Below are 24,163 nucleotides of genomic sequence, written 5' to 3' on the forward strand. Positions count from 1 at the left end.
AATATTTATAATAGTTAACAATAAAAAAATCAAGTTAATATGTCTTACTTTATGTAGGGTATAGATTTGTCTTTTTTCTGATAGACTATAAGGTTCAAACATTGTATTCAAGCTATCCGACAATGGACCAAACTTACAGTAAACAAAGAAATTGGAAAAAAAACAACTTTTTTCAACATTTATTTTCTGTATTGGTTCGTTCTCTGTCAATTTTGTTATCAAGCAATACCGCATCAACCACTTCTTCTGAATTTTCGGACTTGTCCATTTTTGAAGACTGTGCATTCTGATTTTCAGCACTTACTGAGTCTTTGTCCATATTTTTTATAGTTTCACTTTGGTTCACATCTTGATTTAGAGTTAAATTTTCCATGTCCTTCACATTGTCAAACTCTGGCTTGGTACTTGCATGTGGACGATGATTTCCAGAGAATTTTCTTTTGTCCTCAAAGAATGCCTTCAGTAAAACGTTGTGAAGCTGCCCCTCTGTATTTGGTGGATCAGGCTTAACCTTTGGCCAAGGATTCTCTGTGAGAGACAGATAAATTTTGCTATACAGATTTATCTTTCAACTGTGCATGTAGTTTTCAGAGTGTTTACTTATTTTCCTAATAGTCTTGAACATATTTTTCAGTCTTTACATGTACTTACACATGTATTTATTAAAATCCCAAAATGTTTCATTATGGAATCCAGGTATTTCACAAATTGATAGCAATTCAGTACCACAATGTTGCAATAATAAAAATGTGTCTACATGTATACATGTAACCATAGAATGGTGATTCAGAATATCAAACCCAACAACCTCTAACTTAAAGGCATGATCATTAACTTCTAAGATATGTCAAAGAGCAGAAGTGAATGATAATTAACTTCTTCCAATAGAAAAAATTAAGATGACTACACAGTTTCTAACATGACAGCCATCACTTATTTGTGGTGAATCAATTTTCGAGAATTTTGCAACTACCCCTTACCCACAAATTGATAATCCCAACGGAAAGTGAAACAAAGTCTTTATTCAATATTAACTGGTATTGAGTAAATAATTAAAAAAATTGACAAAACTATATGCACACAAACTTTTAAATAGATTATTATCAAAAGAAAATTAGTTTCCTCAAAATTTAAATGATTCCACACAAAACAAATAGTTCTCGATGCAAAGAATTATCAATCTTCCTGAGAAGCTGACAGAAATAACTGTTTTTCGAAATTGTGTGTATAACATTAATGAACTTCATTTTTAAAAATCCATTTTGACAATATAATTTTAAGCTGATACTACGAAATCTGATATCTACAGACCTATCTTAATAACTGAATCTAATATACTGAGCATCTGAAATTTTTATAAAAATGAAAGGAAAATTGAGCAAGCTAGCTTACATATACCGTATATACCCTAAACTATTACCGGTAATTGACAATGCTATGCATTTAATTATTAAATGGGAAGGTACTTGTAGACATAAATACACAAAATAAATTTGATAAAGAGCATAACATGCCATAAAACTCACAGCTCAAAACTCCTGTATCTATTCCTTTGTCTTTAGAAGCAAAAAAAAAATCTCTAATTTCAAAAGGGAAGAAACTCCCCAAAACTAACGAAATCAAAATTTCCTGGTAATATGCACATCTTCACATTGTGTCCTGAATGCTAAATACAATGTTTCACAATAATTTCCTTGCAGGTGAAAGAGGGGTTGTGATTACAGAGTGTTCATTGCTACATGTATATTCAGTACTGGTACATGTGTATATGGCCAAAAGGACGAAAAATTCTTCATTATTCAAAAGGACTGATAGCCCCTGAAAAATAATGAAATCCAGATTTCCTGGAAATATGCACACCTTCACATTGAGTCTTAAATACCATAAAAAAAAATTCCGAAATTATAGGCAACAGTTTAAGAGGCATTGTGCTTCAGAAAAAAACAGAACTGACGGACTGCTCGACAGACAGGTCAAAAATATCATATCCCTCACAACTTCTTGTGTTCAGTATTATTGTTATAAATAAAAATGTATTTCACTATCAGAATGGTCTCTTAAAATTGATAGTTAGGGAGCCTATCAAATAAAACACCATTAATTGAATTCTTGACTGATTGTAACAATGTTTGATATTTACCAATATTGGCCTATGAAATCCCATTCATGCACAGCAAAAGTATACCTTTCAATTCCAGACATCCCATCTGTGTCATGTATTGTCTGCCTGGCTGCATTTCAATCTTGTACAGTTGTAGGTAAGGCTGATTTTGATACTTGGGATGACTGAATCTGGGAACATATTCCTTGAACAACATGTGGACTAGATCCTTCTCCTTTAAGATACCACAATAACATGACAAAAATCACATATGCAATTTGTTTATGAACTTATCTCGAACTAATTCAGACCAAGGAAAAAATATAGCATGCATGTACAAAACATGCAGGATTTGAGATATACGAATAGTAAACTGCAATTTAAATACTTCAATATGCAATGTATTTGAGTAATTGATATTTAAGATATCCAATTGTAATTTTACAGTACCATAGAATTTATTTATATACATGTAATGTAGGTATATATAATTTTGCAAAGAAAAGAACTTTTCCTACATACTGGGTACATGTCAGCAAAATGCAAGAAATTCAAATGTTCAGATAACTTTTGCAAAAATTGAAATGGGACAGATATATAATAAAATCAAAATTTAAAATACAAATTTCATACTTAAGTTCTTTATGGCAACAATCAATTTTTGGCATGTGGTTTATTATGATAGATATACATGTATACATGTACATGTAACAAACGAAAAAACACTTGCTTACCAAAAGCCAATGATTTGCAAGTTTCATCATTTCTGGGTCTTCTGGTCCCTTTTTGATAGCTCTTTCAATAAGCTGGAAAGAAAAAAAAATCACCATTAATGTCCTTAAGTTATTCTCACTTCAATTTCTACAAGCTCCCAAAATATTGTGGTTGGGGTGGGGTGGGGTGGGGGGCAACTCCATGGTAATTCAATTTTCTATATTAAAATCTAACAAAAATATTTGCCAATTTAAAGTAAACTTGACTAGTCTTGCATTTAAGGAAGTTGTCTTCTTGTTATCAGGCATACTTTTTATATAGAAAAAAAAATGAAATTTTTACAGTCAAACATTATCTTATTTTCGCATCAAGGTCAGGTCATTTGCTTTCTTTTTCCTCAACATAAAGGATCTGTAGTTATGTAGACATCTTCTAAAGATATGAAGTTTTATTTTTCAAAAAAATGATAAAATATCACAATGTATATCAGTTTATGCTACTTTATTGAAATACTAGTAAACATTCTAACTAAATTTGATATTGTTTAGCCTGCACTTCCTCAAATTTTCTTTTGAAAGATATTTTGATATTTTTTCAATGTTTGCTATATTTAAATATTTCTGATTTTTAAGCAATATGAAGACTTTATATAAAGATATAAATTGACTGAAAAGCTATCAGATTGACCAATTAGTAAGATAATTAAAATCCAGTTTTAGTAAAAAAAAATTTACAGAAGTCTATTTTACAGGAAAAGCCCTTAAAAATCCAAAAAAAATTCAATTTCATTGGATATTAACCATATTTTAAAAACACACTCTGAAATCCAATGGTACAAATAGTCAAATACACAATAAAAATCATTAAGATGGCACAGCATAATCAGTTAAATTATTTGTTTCTTTATGTGTTTCTGGTACGACAGAACCTTGTCCTGTCTGACAGAACCATTCAGTGTGACAGACCGAATGTCCCCCTGACAGTGATACAATTTTTTCAACCACTCTGAGATTTTTTATCATCTAAACTTTCACTGAATATATTCTGTCTAAAATTGTATAAAAAATGTTTTCCCCCTGCATATTATTTTTTAGAAACTTAAATCGATGCAAAGCAGCTACATTGCAAGTATATGAGACGAATTCTTCAAGTGACCTGAGCGTAGCTTTGTCACGGTAAGATTATTCTTACACGGACGTCAACCCGACTTTTCTTGGAACTGCAGTCATATGTTCTGCAACTAAAGCAACTAAAGCAAAGAATATAATTTTCAAATCTATAAGAAAAAGACCTATAATATCATATACTCCAAATAAGTTCATTTAACGATATCATATTGATTAACAAATACTGAGCTACAATGTACATAGAAATAAAAATCTATACTGATTTGACCCTATTCTCGAGGAAATTCGAACTCACTGCTTCTGTATATTCTCTAGTTTCATTGATGACTCCCCAACTTCCCTCAATTCTCTGAAAACGCAGTAGCATTGAAATAGTTTTCTGCAATCGTAGTTCTCTGCCAGGTGGACCAGAATTATGGCCCATGGCCTTGGATAATTTCCTAGGACGATTTCTAAACGCAAATCGACTCATGTTTTTTCACCCGGAAGTATAGTAACACAACCTACTTTTTGAAGGTTAAATGATAATTCGCTCCCGGAATACATGTAGTATTGGTCCAACATTTTAAAATTTTAATCCCAATTTACCAGTTTACTTGAATTTTATGTAAAGATCAAAATTTAGACAACATTTTAATACACGTCTCGCAAATTCTTCCATGTCTGTTTAAAATATCGCTAAAATACCGATAAAAGAACGACGCATCCGCAGTGATTCGGAGAAGTGGATAAATGACGATATTCTTTCAGAAATGCGATATGTAGAGAGACAGAAAATTATATAACTAAATGCCATTTTTTGTCTTCTGTTGACAGTCATTTTCAGATGTCATTCCTGCATGTTTGACTAACTTTGCGCCATGATGTGTACTTAGGATATGATGCTTTTCGTCTCTATATAAAACAAATAACCGCCGAGAAGCAAAAGAGATGTGATGCTATATATGGGTCATTATCAAAATATGCAGCCTTTTGCGTCAGTGTCAATTTAAAGGGGGAAAAATAATGTTCTTGGGAATATATACAGTACCATTGGATTTTAGAAACTTAAACCCATATTGTTGAACAAAAAATCGACAATTTTACTGCTTAAAGTATAAAAAAAATATTATTTGTTATGAGATTTCAGTGAATTTATGTTGTCATTAAATTTTTCCAACGTCTTTAACCTACAATATCTTCAATAATATTGATGTTTTATTCCAAAAATCGCCGTTAATTTTCAAAACAACATTCATATTTTAATTTCTGCTATGCTCCTTAACAAGTTCTCTTTTAAAAACAATGAATTTGATGAGATATATGCTTGTACAAAAATTTTTTGTCATTGGTGTTACAAGGCAAATTATATAAAAATATCTTAAAATACATCAAGTAAATAATATTGTACTACAGTTGGAATCCCCCAGATCATAGTGACATCATTCCCTGCTACTAAAAAGATAAATGTATCAGTGATGACATCATTGTGATAGAAAATATGGCAGAAAATGTTAGTATGCTCCGAAAAATACAATGTAAACTGTGTCAGTGGGATAACGTGCTATTTAAGGTTTTCTATTATGAAAGAACAAAAAAGTTTTTCACATAAATGATGAATGTTTATCACATTATAACATAGGCTATGTAGCTTCGTGTAGTATCTGTTCTCTTGGGTCATACTGCTACATTTACTATGGATACATCAGTGGTTTAACGGTCAGTGATGTAACCAAAAATTGTTGTAACACCACTGAAAAAACTGTTACACCACATGACATTATTTAATTATTTTACTTTTTCTTCCATTTCATTTATATTTTGAGCATTTTGAACAATTGTTATTTATCAATTTTACAAGTTAGACACTGTCACAATAAAGAAAGCTTGACTATTTAATTGCAATTGTGTTTTCTTAATCTGGAAAATGAGACCTGTTACACCATTGACATTATTTGAAACACCATTGACATTTTGTGTGCTCTAATTATGTTTTACCCATTTAAATACTTGATTAAAAGATAAAAGTAAAAACAAATTTATTCTAATAAAAAAATGAAATTATCCACATCATATTTTTATTAAAAAATCTAATTTTTTAATGACTTATAGTGTACAATAATATATGTTATTCCACTGACATTTCACATTCCCTATTATGTTATAATAATATCTTTCAAATACTTAAAGGTAACAAATGCTAGCTGAGCTTCAAAAAACATATATAGACAAAGAGGAAGTGTATATGCATTGTTTGCATAGATTTTGGAGAAGATTGGAGAAATTTCAATTTTATTATCCAAAGTGTATGATTGATATGAGCTGGTATAGTATTGAAGATGTTGTTTGTGAGATTGATGAGCCGAAGAAAGTTCGAACTCGGTACAAGGTGGATAAAAGTGTGTGAATGCCAATAGTAAAAAATATAACATCAAAAAATGAGTGAATTCATGTAAAAAAAAACATCTACATGCCATTTTTGTGTCAGTGGTGTAACACTGATTATAAGTGGTGTAACAGTGTGTCTATCTTCAGATTATGAAAGAAGGAGGCACGAAAACTTTTATTTAAGATCAAATTTATCATGTTTTAAATGCAATCAAAAGTAGAAATTAGTTTATTTTACAAAATTTAACACGCTTATCTCTTATTTATTATCGCTAAGTCAGTGGTGTAACTTTTAGTCAGTGGTAAAACAAAATAATCAGTGGTGTAACGTGTACATTTTTCTCCAAATAAAATTAACTGACAATGATTCATGTATATTTGAAAACACCAGTGCATTTACAATAATGTCTTTTTTATGCTCCATTAAAAGAAAAATCCAGTTGTGTTCTTTTTAATGCTCAAATTAAAAATTTGTTGAGGAACATCAAGACTTTGTCTCAAATGAAATGTTGGTCACTATGTAAATGTGTCAAATATTTTCTGTTATCTAATTCTAATAACTTTAAATGAAGTTTGTTGATATAAACTTTATGTCCATCATTTTAAAAGAATTATTTTATTTTATTTAAGAATTTTTTCCTATACTATATGCCTGTTACACCACTGACAAAATTTTCAGAGTTCATTTAATTTTAGTCTAATTATCAACCAAATGGTAGATTCCAATGTTTGCAAATTTTTAGATGTGATACTTCATTGTTTGTTAAATGTGTTTTTTGCAATCAAAGTAATTTTTTCACCAATAGTTTTCTCATGTTTTATATACATATTTTAAAAGTCTGCATATTTTGATAATGACCCACATATATGTCAGTTTAGTTATAGACCTATATGGAAATCAGTTTGAATTAAAGAAAAAACGAAATATATGTAGGTACCAAATATGTAAACAGTGAACAAACCTTGGGACCTGGACACGATTTGAGCTCAAAATTTCCAATTTTGAAATGTTTAGAATGGTTAATATGGGTACTTTTAATGCTTTGTCAAAATGTTGAAAGTCAAATATTCAGTTATAGGCAAGATACAGCGTTTGAAAATGTTTGTTTTGTAAACAAAGCTCGAGCTTTGATATGGTTTACATAATTATGTGTTTTATTGGTAACTATATGTCTCAATCAACGTTGCTTTTTTTTTCTGTTCATCATATTATCTATGAACACATTAAATCAGTTTACTATGTTTGCCACCACTCCTTTGGTCAAAGAAATGGCAGTTCCATACTTTACATTACCGGTATTTGTAAACAAATATAAGACTCGAGCTGATCTTTGTTTACATAACAATGATTTCTTACCTCTGTATCTCTCTTACATGTATAACGTGACTTGTAACAATCAAAATTTGGCTAATCATTCAAAATGAGCAAGTAAACCATTTTATACATAAAAAAAAGAAAATAAGAATTTTAATCTAAAACCGTATTTAAGTCCCTTTAGAAGGGGTCTCAATTTTGTAATAAAAAACATCGCGCCTTGTTTTTTTGTTGTTTTTTTTGTTGGTTTTTTTTTTGGGGGGGGGGGTAGGAAATTTCACGTTATTATCATTACCAAACTTCTAATTTTTGTGAGGATTTTCTTTTATTAAATTTTGTTATACCGGAGGGGGGCTTACTAGTATTGTATTTATATAAGGAATAAGGAATCATTCTTTGAGTATTATGAGGTGATAATTTTGGTCGGGGCGTGATCAAATCCAATAAAGCCCGAAGGGCTTTATGACAGATTTGATCACGCCCCGACCGAAATTATCACCTCATAATATTCAAAGAATGATTACTTATTACTTATATTTATATAATTTTAGGCCATCGTACGATTAAATCTTTAAATATAAATAAGCAAACCCCGCTGGCGCCTCAATTTGGCGTCATTTGTATTATGGATTATATAGTAAAAAATCGATACGTAGTGTTATCACAGGCAAACACACTGGATAATCAAAATATTTTCTATCATTTTAAACTTTTTTTCATTTGTGTCGATTAATTCGTTTATATATTCTTTCAGTGTCGAGTGTGAACTTTCTATAATAGTTGTAAGTGCACAGATATAGAACCACATCTAGGAAAAATAGGTGAATTAAACCTTTGTCAAATAATCAATGAAACCCATCAAGGTCATTATAAACAAATTAAATATGTATGGTACATCCACCTACGGGTATTAGTATAGCCAATATCGAATATTATTAATATTACTGAGATATTTATCCGTTGTCAGATATTAGTATATATTTGCGAGTTAGGCGATACTAGTATTACTGAGATATTTATCCGTTGACAGATATTAGAAGTAGTATATTGGCGAGTTAGGCGAGTTCTAAAATGAAACTTGCAATTTTGTATGTGAACATATATATTCTAATTTTCTTAAAAGGCACATTGTCTCATACTTTGGACGATGTTATGGCCCTGCACCAGATGTTGTTTAACACATCGACCTACGACCAAACCTTGCGACCAGGAAAAAACCAAAGCGAACCGACTATTGTATCAATGCGTATGAAAGTCGGGAACCTCGTTGATATAGACGAAATTGCCGGAACAATGACGATAAAGGGAGATCTGGAGATTAGTTGGATGGACGAACGAATCGCTTGGGATCCGGACGATCATAACGGCATTAGGCAAGTGTTCATTCAAAAACAAAAATTATGGGCCCCTGAAATGTACTGCATTTCATCTTTGGCCCAAAATACCGGTATAGGCTTAGACAATTTTATGGTTAAGTTTTCTTCCACGGGATTGGCTAATTTGGATGTACAGAGTATATTCTGGAGTACATGTAAAATTCAGATCTCACACTACCCAGTGGATGTACAGAGTTGCTTGTTTGAATTTTCCCCCAATGGATACAGCTCGGACGAGATTAGAATAAATATTATTGACAGAGAAGTCGTCGGTAACGACTACAAAGAAAATAGTGCTTGGGAATTCAAAAATGGGGAAGCATTCGCAAGAGAGGGTAAACGGTCTGAGGCGGATGCGTTCATTGTGAGTTTATCGTACGAACGGAGATCTATCATTCATGTTATAACAGTTATTGTTCCGACATCATTAATGGGGTTCGTCCACATGTTAGCATTTTTCCTTCCAGACGACTCCGGAGAACGTGTTGGTTTCTCCGTTACAGTTCTGTTGTCACTGGCGGTCTATCAGAGCATGTTAAGCGAGGCACTTCCGAAAGCCTCGGTCCCGCAGATACCAATTATAAGCATAAAAGTTTTTGCTGACCTTTTGATCAGTGTCATTATTCAGATGTGTGTCATTTTTAGTCAATACCTGTACATGAAAGAACAGAGAGGAGAAGATCTGCCCGACGTCATAAAAGGATTCGCCCGCTGCCTTCAATGCATGAAGAGGAAACAAAAGGTTAAGGCAGACCCAATGTATTCGGACGATGAAGAAAGAGAGGGCAAAGAAAAGAAGAGAAAACGATTCGGAGACGCCGTGGATATACATAGGTTCAGAAGAATTTTTAATATCGTCTGTGGTTGGATTTGTTTCGTTGCCTTGTTGGCAACAAATATTTGTCTCATTTCAATGCTCTTAGAAAAAACTACAAAAACTTAAATCAACGCCATGATTGATGGAATGATTTTTCTTTTGCATATTGTTATCCTGTCTTCATATGTTGCCGTTTGATTGTGATCGTTGTTGTAATCCTGTTGGAAGCAAAGTTAAATAATATTTTTTTTCTTTCGTAATTATTATAATAAAATTGCTGAAAAGACGTTGACAATTGTTTACATTTGTATAATACCTCCTCGTTCGTAATGAAATACTTATTGTAAATATTCATTTCATTCAATTTATTATGTTAAAACAATAAATACTTATTTCAACATTTCAATTTTTTTAGTAGTTGCCTTTAAACAAATGTAAATAGAACACATCAATAGATGCATGTTGTTTCTTGAAATCAGACATCACTACAGCATTGAAATAAAGCCAAGTAGAAACTTTAATCTGAATCTCATTTTCGAGGTTCTGTACCCGTTTCATTAAACAGCGATAAGGCCTTCCGTGCAGTATTTGTCTGTGACACAGAATTGGAATTTTGATCACCGCTTTTACTCTCCGGTCGCTTGATAGAAGTATCTAGATGACCCTCTGTTAGTATATGCAAATCAGATGCAAGTTTTCTTGAATTCTCTGCCTGGGATACAGCGCTCGACATGTTCGAAGTCATTTTTGTTAAAGGATTTGAAATGATCGTCAAATTCCCTAACTTCTGTTCCTTTGCAGGAACTGAGTCCGGTCTTTTGTTGGATGTTCCGGGACCACCTTCCCGTAATATTTTGAGAGAATCCTCTATCTTTGGCGGTGAACTTGGCGCAACTGATGGTGTTGTAGTCGATTGATCGGAGGTCTTTGTATTGTTTCCCGTCTTCTCTGTCTCATTTGGAGCCGATTGCGAATCTTTTACAGATGTATCCAGGCCGCCTTCCACAAGAACATGTACATCAGATGCCATTTTCTTAGAAAAACTTTTCATACTGTCCGTTTGAGTTGCGTCGTTTGACGTGCCCAACGTCATTTTACTTTTGGGGTTTGAAATAATTGTCAGCTTCCTTGGTTTTTTTCCCATTCCAAAAATGGGGTCCTTCCTTGTCGATTTTTCTTTCTCGTCAATCGCAATGCTACCTTGTTTAGAAGGTTTCTCCACCTTGCAAGTCCCATCATTTCGATCACACTCTTTGCAATTGGGTGGACAAGGGTTTTCACAATGCGTTCCGTAATACCCCTTTTGGCAGCCAAAATGACAGGCTCCAGTTGTTGGACGACAAAGGCCTCTGAAGCAGTTGGGACACCTCTTTTCACAGTTTTCACCGTAAAATCCCCGAGAACATTGGACGCATTGCCCATTGTGTATACGACAAATGTAACAGTTGCGCGAGCAGTCGTCTTGGCAATGGGGTCCCCATTTGGTTGGTTTGCAGGTTGTGCAAATTCCGCTTTGTATTTCGCAAGAAAAGCAGAGGACACATTTGAAGAAACAGTGCGGACCAAACCAGCCGTCTCTACAGGAAAGACACTGCCCTGTCGCCTGCAGGCATGATGGACATGTATTCGGACAGGATTTCTGACATTTTTCACCATAGAAGCCTTTTATACATTTCCCACAAATTCCGGTACTGTTATCACATGTGTTTTCCACACAGTGCATACATTGTGTATCCGCTACAAAAAAAATGTAAAAGAAGGTTTAACATATCTGGATACAACTGTTTTTATTTATCAGTATTAATAAATGTATATGCATTTGGAATATGTATGCATTTTTTAAAAGCGCTCCAAGTCCGGTAAACAATCAATCTTCTTAGAGATTCAGTAAAATGTAATGAAATGCATTGAATTTCCACAAGTTTATATCCAACGTAAAACGATAACAATGAAGTATTTTGACAGATTACGTTAATTGGCTTAAGCTTGGCGTAACACAATTGTAATTTATTCCGACGATTTGTCTTCTATTTACGTGGATGCAGATCTTGAATATACACATGGAACAAAATACTTTCGTTTTTCTGAAAGCGATAACAATTGCATTTTTATATAACCTCTTTCTTATCGAATCAAATCTACATATATACTTTACGTTTTAATCATAAATATGATTTTAAGTCCGGGCCTGCTATTCTAACGTTGATGCTAGATTTTTTCATTGAATTACAACTACAAATATAAGTAATTATCAGGTTGTTACATGAATATTTACTTAATTTTTTTTTGTTTACATACTAGAATATTGTCAACACAAAAATAAAATATTCAATTTTCAAAAAAATATATGTTACTATCATGAACGATTCTGTTACCTTTTTAGTTGCTTACAAATTAAATCCTATATTTCCCCCAATACTTTCAGACTTATTTTTTATTCAAGTAGATTTACCTTTCTTCCTGTTTGGATTTCGTCTAGATTCCTCCGCTTCTTGGGTCAAGGCAAAGGCAAGGCATGCAATTACGATAAAAGTCCCATAAACTAGCCGAAACATTGTTTAAGTATTTTTGTTTCTTCCCAATGTACTAAAGAGGGAACGAGCCATTTTAACAAAGAAGTATGAATAATTAATTTTGCGTGGAAATTCGTCATCAGGCGGAATGCCCCCAAGCGGAACCAGCTTTGCATTATCAACTTGAAACCATTTGCTTGAAAATCGTTAAAGTACGCTATCATTGTGTTGTAACTCATTTATCAAATTTTATCAAACGTTAATTCTGAACACAAATCTTTACTTTATTTTTACCATGGGAAGAAAATTATTTACATTTTTGACAATAGTCCACTGAAATATTAGAGTCCTTGATGGAAATGTTATCAGTATTTATTTCGGTAATGACGCTGACAGTCTTTTAAAGGATTGGGGTTTTTTTAAGGTGAAAAATATTTTTATGTACATGCACTTGAGTAATAGACAAATGAATAAATAGCAGAAGGGCGTGCGTATAAAAAATTACCAATGACAATACAATTTTCTGAGAGAAATTGGTGTCAATAGTGCGGTTTTTCAACATCAGGTATCTTGATTCATCTATGACATATATCTGTATATTTTTGTATAATTCTAACCTATATCTCATTACAAGACAGACTAGATGCCAATATGGACGTGCAACATCTGGCTTAGCGTTATTTATGGTGGCCTTAAAGCACATCGGAACTCCTGCTGAATATTTTTGACAACAAAATCGAATACACAATACTAAAAATTCATACATGTATATTTTTTAAGGTTATTCATTTTTATTATACGGTTTTTGTCCTAAAACTGTTCAAAATGAATCGTAAAATATTAACTATATGCAACTAGTTCATGGGATTACCATAATTTGTTAATTAATAAACTACTGGACTAAGAAACACTAGACAAAGATACTACTAGTATTCAGGTGACCAAATGTTAAATGAATCAGTCTTCAATTTTGCATTCCACTAAGTATTACCTAGCTATAGTATCCAAATCATGTTTCTTTGCAGAAATGTGAGTACATAAGAATGCATCCGCACAAACTTTACAAGGAATTAACTTCAGCTGAAAATGTTAATTGGTGTTTCATCAAAAGAAATTTGCGTCATATGAGATTCCGAAATCGTTCGTCAATATCGCCGGTGTACATTGTGCTAGAAAAGTCTTTATGATTAATATCATTTTAACCACAACCACAACATTGATATCAGCATTAATCTTGTGGCCATTCCCAAGTCTTATACAATTTCTTTAGTCTATGGATGAAATGGTACGGTTTTTAACGTATTTTAATTTTTTTTTCTATACAACCTAAAAACTGTACTATTAGTATCCTCACATTCTTTCACTTATTTACTTACATACAGTGCCAAGGGGGTTCGAGACATATCTTTTGTGATTTTACAATGTAGATTTAAAGAAATATGAATTTTGCAAAGGGGGAAGGGGGGGGGGGGTGCTAAACGAATAATTCTAAAAATCCCAGTTCTTTGGTATAAGACTGTGTTAGTATTTTAGTATTTTTGCGTTTGTTTCAAAATAACTTACATATAGATTACTCACACTAATTTTAGCCCGTAGTTCGTTATACATGTACTTCTATTTATGACTATATATACGTGCCACGCATTTGAGAAGGAGGGTTAACGTTTAAAAACGACAAAACAACCCCATATGCTCAACTTTGTAAATCTGTAGACTGGTTTAATTAATCATCGATTGAGGAATACTACAATTCAGCGGCTACTAGTCCTATTGATTTCCTAATTTCATTTTCAATCAGCCTATTAATTAATTCATTCATAAATTCATTATTAGTTGTTTCAAACTGATTGGTACCTAATTGGTACTGGATCTATTCATGGTCAGTTTATGTGAAAAGAAATGCTTGTTCAGCGACATGCATGCGTATTCTGATATATCTGAAAAAATGGATGCATGTAACATTGCTGCCCACAGATTTCATGGACATTTTTCATCATATTAAATGCATCTGTCTTGAAAAATTTGAAAAATAATATATCAATTAACTAAAATTATATTCAAGTATATTCATTGGTACAATTCAACTAATTAATGCATAATAATCTTACTGACGATGGTTTGAAACGGCTTACGTAAACATGAGATACAGGAATTTCACCACAAAGAAATCCTCATTACTTAGATTCTCAAAATCTACAGCAGCAGTAAGACTGGTAAATAAAAGTCAAATGTAGATTTTTTTAAAAAATGAAATGTATCGCAAAGTGACTTATGCAGCACAAGACATTTCAATTCAATTGAAAACGATCTAAAATTAAATCTAGATATTTTTTCCACATATATAAAAAATGTACATGGTTAAATCATTTCTATTTTATCCGAGCACGATAGAATCCCACAATGCTGAGCTGTATGTAGAAGCCCAGTTTTCAGGAAGTAAGGTTCGGAAATTAATCGTTCGGAAGTATTCCAATCTGTGACTGCAAAATGAAAATGACATAACTGCGTGTTAGGTACTATCATATTATGATGGCATACTTATGATTATCAAATACAATATGATAAGATTTTGTGATTTTTAGAGTACTCTCTGTACTTACAAATCGGGTTCAGTGTGCTTTTCTGCAGAAGCAGGGTACAGCGCTTCGTATACTCTTCCTGGCCCAGAACCATGTATTGCGTAAGCATTAAATTTGGTAACTTTGGTGGGAAATAGGAAGCGGGTACAAAGGCACATCCTGTCCAATTACCGTTGTTAATGGACGATGTAAAGTTCAACGGAAGTTGACTCTGCGTTGGTAAATCAAAAAATAAATTTTACTATTCATAGAACTTCTAGAGGTACAGCTATCTTGTAATTTAAAATAAAAACTACAATAGTAGGATACTGAAATATAATATTACTTACAGTGAACATATCTCGATAGCCTTTCAGAAGTAAAACAAGGTGTTGACCGTGGCTGGAAAAAAATTATAGATCTAAATCACATGGCGTAAATTCAAAACTGTCTATATCTTTGCATAAAATAGTATGGCGTTTTCTAACTTGTCTCTAAATTTGTTATTTAAGTAACCTTTATTACTGTAAATACTCACGGGCATAGTTCTATTTCAACATACTGGTTATTGTCGTTCAAAAAGAATGCTTCAACGACTGCAATAAAAAAAAAAAGACACACATTTAGAATATCTTTGGCTGGTCATCATTGCAGCTCTATAGGAAATTTCGATTTCACGGGCGACGTATGAAGACTGGAATTTTCTCGTAGATCTAGACCTGCAGTATTCAATGTACCGTTTTCAAACATGAACTCGATAATACATGCAAGTCTCTTCAAAACAGGAAATTTCGATTTCACGGGCGACGTATGAAGACTCGAATTTTCTCGTAGGTCTAGAGCTGCAGTTCTGCAGATGTATATTCAATATACCGTTTTCAAACATGAACTTGGTAATACATGCAAGTCTCTTCAAAACGGTTATCACATTTCTTCGAAATGACCAATTGTCATGGAAAGCTTACAAGGAATTGATACCTACTGTGTGTACGAGATGGTATGATCTTAATTTATCTGTACATGTATGTTGATGATGGCTATGAATGATATGATGCCAATAGAACATAAAGTTACCTTCATAGTCCCACAGACCATTGAACGGCTGTCCTGGTTCACCCCCAGGGTTACCTGGGTCATTGAAAAAGGGGGCTTCCACTCTGATTTCTATTCCACCAGTCGCCTGTGCAAAGACCAATCGAACAGGTCGGTGATCAATGTTCGAACCATTCCACGTCTTGGTGATGGCAACTACATGTAATATGAAATTTTTAGATTTTCACTACTTTTTTTCACTGCTATCGCGTAATGTCTATTTATTAAGAGTTTAAGAAATAAATATTGGGATTATCTAAAGCAAGACGATATAATTGATACTACAACATAAGATAATCTAATAGAAATGCAAAAAAATGTGATATGTCATCTCATTACATGCAAATTATTAATATAAATTAGTTATATGTACTGTTTTAGTAACATAAAACCATTGCATATTGTTTCACACTTGATGTGAAATGCAAAAAATGTTATTTAAGTCATCTCATTACATGCAAATTATTAACATAAATTAGTTATATGTAATGTTTTACTAACATAAAATCATTGCATATTGTTTCACACTTGATGTATTTACTAACTTGTCGCGATAGAAGAACTATAGATATATGTACAATGTATGTACATTACATTTACAACATACCGAAAGTGCTTTTGTTGAGGTAGCATTATTTGTAATAAAATAAAAAATGTTGGATACCTGGAATGTGAGTGGTCCGTGCCGTTACAGAATCGCTAATCCGTAGCAATACCAGGATTAACATAGTAGATATAAGGGTCGCCATCATTGTTTTCGTTTTATCGCCAATCTTCCGACAAGCAGTGGGACACTTATACAAAACCAATTCAGAAAGATTAATTGACGTAGGAACTATATATGTGGAGACTCTATAGATAGTTATTATAGTTCATCTTAGCTGCATTAGCAGTGGACCAATTTTATGAGATATGACTGAAAGATTTTACTTACATGTGCTGTGTTTCACGTTCACATTAATTTCCGTTACCGATATGACCACGGCTTTAACTTATATAGCAAAACTAGATAAGGTGTTGAATTATACTTTTTCCCCTAGTAATGACTCCTTCATGTCACATAAACTGTTTTCAAAACAACAGGATACATCATTGTCATTTTTTACAAGATAATTAATCAGAATATCGTACGAGACCTTCGTCGGTACTAGTTCTATAGCAAGATTACCTGGGTTTTTTTCAATTTGTGTTGTAATATAAATTATGAACATATGGTACCGTTCTCTTCATTGACTATACATGGCACAAATAAAGTGCAGAAATCAAATATAATATATAGAAACAGCCCGACTGAAATCTCCACGCTCCGTTAATCGATTTGTCGAAATCTAAAGCGGCTGAAACTGACAGGACTGAAATTGACAAGCCCTGTTTATCGATTGGTCGCAACCTACAGCGACCAAAGAAAAATCACGGACCACGAAATAATCATTTGATATCAATATTTTATAGAAAAACAAAAACTTCTAAGTAAAATTCAGAAATTGTTTCTGAAAATTGCAATTTTTACGCTTTATTGCTGTACTCACAATTAAGTTCCAGGTCTGTAGCTACCGATGCAACCAAGAATATTGACTCGGGTTAAAAATGGACCTGATGATGTCAGACTCAATGTCTCACAGGAGACGATTTGGCTGTTTCTTTTAGCTAAAGTACTTATGTACGTTAACAGTAATTTAGTGAATTTTACTAACTTTTCATAATCAATTCAATTTATTGTTTATGATGTTAATATAAACAATAAAATGCTTTCTTTGATGATTCATGCGGGTTATGAAGGTAACGATCATTGCAGAAAAAATTTACAAAACCCGCTAACGCGGGTTACGTTTTTTTTCTGCAATGTCGCTACCTTCATATCCCGAATGAATCACCAAAAAGCACTTTATTGTTTAAATATACATTCTATACGTATTAAATACTACATGTGTCTGTAAATATTTAAATGTAAATGTACTGTTGTAGACCTAGTGTACAAGATTTGATTTATTTCACGAGACTATAATTAATTTTATTTTCTATCTAGACGACACAAAAATTGTTGAATTGACACCCGATCTTATACTTTACTATTTTTTTTTATACAATGTACATCCAAGTATTGTATAATGAAAGAAAATTTAGTTGTTGTACTAGTAAGTGCAAAAAGATAACTATATGTATTTACTATATTTATTTGGATGATCTTATTTCTTTGTTACCGTAGTAGATGTTCGGTTAACTAGGTCGTGGGATCAGCGAATTCATCACAGAGACAGACGTTATCGTCGATATATCTTAATTTGAATTTTTTGTAATGCAGTTCCATTGGCTAAAATATATCGTGAGGCCTAGTTTGTATGATCCTCTTAAAATCAACTTGCGTCTAAAACAAATCAGCCTGCTTAGATGACGTTACATTGATTTTTAGGGATGGTCACCGTAAATACAAACCTCACCGGGGGGTTATTATTTTTTCAAATCTAGCAAAGTTTTAATGAGCAAAATTCAAGAAAGCAGGTTCAAAAAGTGATACTTTTCTTAATTGATTTAGATAATTATGTTTTCATCCTTATTTAGTAATATGACATTACATTGTAAGAAAATACAACGTAAGGTCATACGTAGTAAATGATATATCTGTTTTGGGGTCCTGAATTCTTTTTTATCATAAACAAACACACTTTAAGGTCAAGATCTATAAGTAGTAAATGAAAGGGGTTTTTTTCATGAGCCTACTGGTTTATGATATTTTAGATATACACTATTTTTTTTCAATAATGCTTTGCAACAATAGCTTTGTTTAAAAAGGTGTACCAGGTCTTTTGGTAAACACAATGAAAAATCAGATTCTTTGTTCTTAATTTCTAATACCTTATTTTAAAATAGAATAGAATGCAACAAAAGTCTTTATTTAGGACTACTTTTATGTTAAAGAAAACATCTTACTTGAAACCTTTCCAAGTCCACCGATTTCAAGGAAAACGTACCTTAGTAAATGTGTAATTTGGAGTGTCTAAAACACTATTCAAAACCATATTATGCAGACTTCTTTTTTGTGAAAATTGATAGAATGGTTACCCTTATGTTCTGTTATATTTTCAATGAAATAACAAAACCTCGCAAAATAATAAAAACCCCGTCATATAAATTTTGACGTCATAGCTGAGATATCATGAGAAGTTGGTGTTGCGTCAGAATGAAAATCTGTGAGCTATCTCCCCGTAACGGGAAAAAGATTAATCGAATCAGTTATGACATCATAATGGTTCTAGCGCCGCTAAAAAAAAACAACTAAGAACACAGTACCAAGTGACGTAGGAATCAAAGACCGAAGACGTCACAATATCCACTGTGACGTCACGACGTCTGTTGTTAGCTTCATAGACAGCAAAGATGGCAAAGCGGTGTTTTCAGATAGCAGCTACTATTACGACAGCACTTTGTGCACCTTTACCAGCAGCAGAGGGTGATACTGTAACAAGATGGCCCCAGCAAGAGAACGAGAGTTGCTCTGGATTGTATATGTTTTACGCAGGATTTCTGCTGGTCTTATTTTTAGCAGGTCTCATTGGCTGGAAATGTTCGAGACTCAAAAAAGATAAGAATGAACAGGAGATCTACGAATCCCCTACTATGCATGACATCAATGAAGAAATCATCTCCATTCATATTATCACCAACGACAGCAGCAGTGTGGTCGGCGATTGAAAGTCTGGCAAACTTTACAAGAAGAGGAAATTTTAAAGAAAAGGTTGGTGGCACTCACATGCTACATGTACGTGTGAAGGGAAAAAGGCGGACGGTCTTTATCATTGAGAACAGTCAGTACATGTATTATATAATGTAGAAGAATCGGAATTGCTGGATCTTTCCCAAAACCATATATCAAATGTTACTATGAGCTTGAAGTTTCCCGAAACAGAAGTGTGAAAATTCAAATTTTGTAAAATTCGGATCCTTGACTTACAAAAAACTGTGATCGAATCAATTTTTTTTCAATCATCTGTGTATTTCAGCTTGTTCAGCATGTTAATAAATTAATATCAAAGATTGATGGATATTTAACTTTTATTTCAATTGGATTTTGAGATCAGAACAATGTACGTGTTGCTAAGTGAGGGTAATTTAAAAAAAATAAATAGAAAACAAAATGATATACATGTTAAATATTGAAAAGTTTGATAATTCAAATATCATTAAATATACATTAATGAGCTTTAATATCAATACTAAATGATCGTATGATACGTGTATTTTTCAACAGCTAATGATATTTGTATTTCACATGTAGAATAGATCAACATTAAATGAACATTCTAAATTGCACAAATCCGGAAAAGTTCATTTTAAGACGGATTCCCATTCTTTAGACTGGTAATCCGGTGCCCAGTTTTGCGGAAGGAGAGTCCGGAAGTCAATCCTTTGGAAATACTCTAGTCTGTGACTATAAAATAAAAACCATTTTCAGCAGTTTCATCAATATTGCGATATGTTGATTGCTGAAAAAGATGGTGGAAGGGGGAGATATAGCGCAAATGTCTATTTGATTTATTTGAAAAATACAATTTCAAATTTGATTTTTTTTAAATGAATATAATTTAAATAAAATATATAATACTCTATTTATATAATAGTGTTGTGTTGTGCATGTACTATGCCTAAATAGTAGTCAGGGTTTGATACATAGTGCACGAGCCGGAGGCGAGTGCACTATGTATCAAACCCTGACTACTATAATTTTAGGCATAGTACATGCACAACACAACACTATTGTTATTATTATGCCGACTGTTGAATATACTGACTTACTTTGCTATATTTAAGTAGCTGTGACGTTCGAGTGTTGACAACTCCCTATAAATTATCACTGGAAAAGCAAGCTTTTGGTATTTTTTTCAAATTAATCAATTGATTTGATTGTTTATTTAATCAACAAGTTGTTGTACAAGAAAAAGTCAACAAAGGTTTATGTTCTTTTCAAGAAATGAGAGACGTTTGGCCTTACCGAGAAAACTCGAAATGTTTAGCAGACGAAATCTCATTGAATTTTTTTCTTGTACATTCTTTATCAAGCGTCATTTAAAAAAGCGTTTTTGTGATTTTCATGTAGAATTTCTTTGAAAAAGGTTCAATCAATTTGTTCAAAAGTTTATAAGAAACTTTAACTTAAAACTTACCGTCAATAATGAAGTGTTTTTGGAAAAATGAATAATTTTAAATGCTTGATGTCAGCCTTATATATCTACATTTTATATATATAAATACCAGTGATTTTAATAACGGCTAATTTAGCGTAGCGGTAATGCGTTGGGCTGCAAGCTTGAATGATTTTAGCGTCGTAAGTTCAAATCCCGCTGTCGGCGCTTGAAAGATTTTCGTTGAAAACATTTGCCGTGCTCTATTTCGGCATAGTATGCTTACGCTATGTAAATCCTTTCATACTATGCGAAAATAGATGAGTATTGAATATATAGTGACAAACTGACAGAAGGCATAATAATTGATAATGGTATAATACTGTGTACAAGTTAACAAAAGCACATTTTCTAACTATATTCACTGAACATATTCAAGAGTTAAAAATTCATTACTGTTAAATATACATTGTTTATCCACCCATCTTCTTTACTTATGGCAGTACATAAATAGTAAGTTTGTTTGATGTATATTTGTATGATATTTTGTATTTACCGCCACCCGGTAACATTGTCGTTTACAAACGTACGACATCATAACAATTCTACGAACACCAATAAGTATATTAATATGGATATCATTATCTGGAATCATTTTCAAAATATATATATATATATATCGGCCCATGGTTTAATCAAATATAGGTCAAGTGTGTTTGAACAGAAAATAGTTTTAAAAAAGGACATAGAAACCTGCAACAGAACTTATATAATTAGATACGTGTATATATATGTACGTGAATTAACAAACAGGATTTATACTTGTGTTAAATGTCAGCGACTTACAAATCGGGATCGGTGTGGCTGCCTTCTGGTGCTGGATATAGAGCCTCGTACGTTCTTGAAGATCCTGAACCATGTATTGCGTAAGCATTAAACTTAGAAACATTAGGCGGAAAATATGACAAAGGAATCGTAGCAGTTCCTTCCCATGTGTCCCCGCCTATGGATGAGGTATATTTCAAAGGCAGCAAGTCCTGTTGTCAGAAAAGCAAAGATCAATTGAGAACATATTTTGGTTAAATGTCAAAAATATTGCAATCTAATAAAAATTATGTTTGTAAATCCGCTCTTCTACGATATGTACGCTAAACAATTGTAACGATCGTGTGTGAGCGGATATTTTAAATTAGTATCTAATCTTAATAAGACTGAAAATATTCAAGCTGATATTTCTCATTTTATATGTGTACGTGTACTTACAGCAAAGGGTTGCCTGTAGCCCTTCAATAGCAATAAAATGTGCTGCCCATGTCTAATAAATGATGGAATCTGATATATCATAATAAACTCATAACTCTACATGTGGGCACGTAGCATCGTTTTTATGAAAGTGGAGTGGCCAAAGTTGAGGATGATTTGAATTGTACACATACGTTATGATTCTCTTCATAAAAATGTGTCTATAAAAGGGTATTGGTACTTTTTTTTTGAAAAGCGGAGGGGCCTGCCCGCTCTCATCCCCCACCCCTGTTGCTACGTGCCTGGCATCATGAAAGTGCAGTGTAAAGAATCAAAATGGCTTGAACAGTGTACATGTAAATGTATGTAGATACATAAAACACGTTTTATTACATGTGTATTTATGGGACACAGTACTCACGGACAGAGCTCAACCTCCAAATACTGATTGTCGTCATTTAGAAAAAATGCCTCAACCACTGAAACGTATGTTTGAATTTAACGATTACATAACTGTTTGAATATTAAAAAAAAATATTTCTTATGAATTCTTCATATGCATGAGTTAAATAAATTATATAAATCTTCAAAACTCGATATCAAAGAAACCGTAAACGAGCAATTGAATAAAACTATTTAAAACAATTAAATAAAACATTCTCTGAAAGCAGATTTCACATAAGGCTAATTCTATACTCTTTCTAAAACTGCTAATTTAAAGGGTGTTTCCTTCACCGATGAAATGTACAAGTTTTACCTTCATAGTCCCACAGATTTTGAAATGGTTGACCAGGCTCTCCTCCGGGATTTCCTGGGTCGTTGAAAAAGGGGGCTTTCACTCTCATTTCAAGTCCATCTTTGTCTGCCTTGAAAGAGAGCTGTACAGGTGGATGATCAAGGTTTCTACTATTCCAGGTTTTCGTTATTTCAAACTGCATGTTCTAGAACCTGCAAAAAAGATCCTTATTGTTTAACTTTTTATACTCCTTTCTGAACCCATGGATCCGTTACACTGCTTTCAGCTGTTAAATTAAGAAATAAAGTACGAGTTATCGTGAATGTTGCAGAATAACCTCCGAGGTTGAGATATGTTGTTTTGAAATATAAAAGCCGAGGCGTTAGCCGAGGCTTTTATATTTTAAACAAAATTTCGAGACCGAGGGGGTTATCCTGCAATATTCACAAAAACAAGAACTTTATGTCTATTCTACTAACAGCCCAGTATTTCTACAGATCGTTTCTCCTGTTGAGAGACGATTTCTTGAGAATACAGTCAAAATGCATGTAAAATAGACCATACGTTTTATCATTTGTTATAATGAATCGTAAGGCTAATTTTAATTAGACTACTTGAGAATATTAGGCGTAGTTATAACATTAGCTAAAATTCAGAATTTTCTAAGCTAAGAGATCTAGCATACGGTCCGTCAACTCGAATTTCCCGAGCCTGTGGGCTACAATTCCTGCAGCATATATAGTATGTATATTAAGTAAATTTCAAAATTAAATCCAAAATCCATATGGCACGCCGGAGTGACCAGCTGATGTGCAGCATGTACGCCCCACATGTTGAACTTCCGATTACCATGTACTGACTAAAAGATTTTTGTACTCTTCATATAACATTTGAATACCATATATATGGTCTTCTTATTTTCTTTGACAGTTACCAAAATGTATGGCCCTGAGGCGTCCTTTATGGCTTTAATGTCTTATTTGGTTCAATGTGGCTGGTTCTGTTCAGCTGCGAAAAATAATAATAAATCGAGATCGGCATACACGATTTTTTATTAAATTGGGTTTAGAGCACTTGTACATCAAAAT

At 32.8% G+C, this 24,163-nt stretch overlaps 3 protein-coding genes across 3 annotated transcripts; all 3 read right to left on the reverse strand.

The window, feature by feature from the left end:
* Positions 1–164: 164 nt before the first annotated feature.
* LOC105317316 (large ribosomal subunit protein bL17m) lies at positions 165–4,448 on the reverse strand. The gene is made up of 4 exons (XM_011413926.4): positions 4,238–4,448; positions 2,836–2,907; positions 2,186–2,336; positions 165–528 (listed from the first exon to the last, which is right to left on the reverse strand). The coding sequence occupies exons 1-4, from the start codon at positions 4,412–4,414 to the stop codon at positions 173–175; spliced, it is 756 nt and encodes a 251-aa protein (XP_011412228.3). The 5' UTR covers positions 4,415–4,448; the 3' UTR covers positions 165–172.
* A 5,719-nt stretch (positions 4,449–10,167) lies between these two features.
* Positions 10,168–12,449, reverse strand: LOC105317315 (uncharacterized). Its single transcript, XM_020062819.3, has 2 exons — positions 12,270–12,449; positions 10,168–11,554 (listed from the first exon to the last, which is right to left on the reverse strand). Exons 1-2 carry the CDS (start codon positions 12,370–12,372, stop codon positions 10,347–10,349), a joined length of 1,311 nt encoding a protein of 436 aa, XP_019918378.3. The 5' UTR covers positions 12,373–12,449; the 3' UTR covers positions 10,168–10,346.
* A 2,477-nt stretch (positions 12,450–14,926) lies between these two features.
* LOC105317314 (uncharacterized) lies at positions 14,927–24,158 on the reverse strand. The gene is given in 13 exon segments (XM_066071447.1): positions 14,927–15,036; positions 15,039–15,120; positions 15,239–15,290; positions 15,427–15,484; positions 15,963–16,136; positions 16,645–16,774; positions 16,915–16,919; positions 20,312–20,406; positions 21,944–22,134; positions 22,361–22,412; positions 22,761–22,818; positions 23,097–23,287; positions 24,010–24,158. Coding segments are annotated over 12 exon segments (1,188 nt in total). The 5' UTR covers positions 23,278–23,287; positions 24,010–24,158.
* Between the last annotated feature and the right edge of the window lie 5 nt (positions 24,159–24,163).

This window comes from Magallana gigas, chromosome 2 (assembly GCF_963853765.1).
Source record: "Magallana gigas chromosome 2, xbMagGiga1.1, whole genome shotgun sequence".
NCBI lineage: Eukaryota > Metazoa > Mollusca > Bivalvia > Ostreida > Ostreidae > Magallana > Magallana gigas.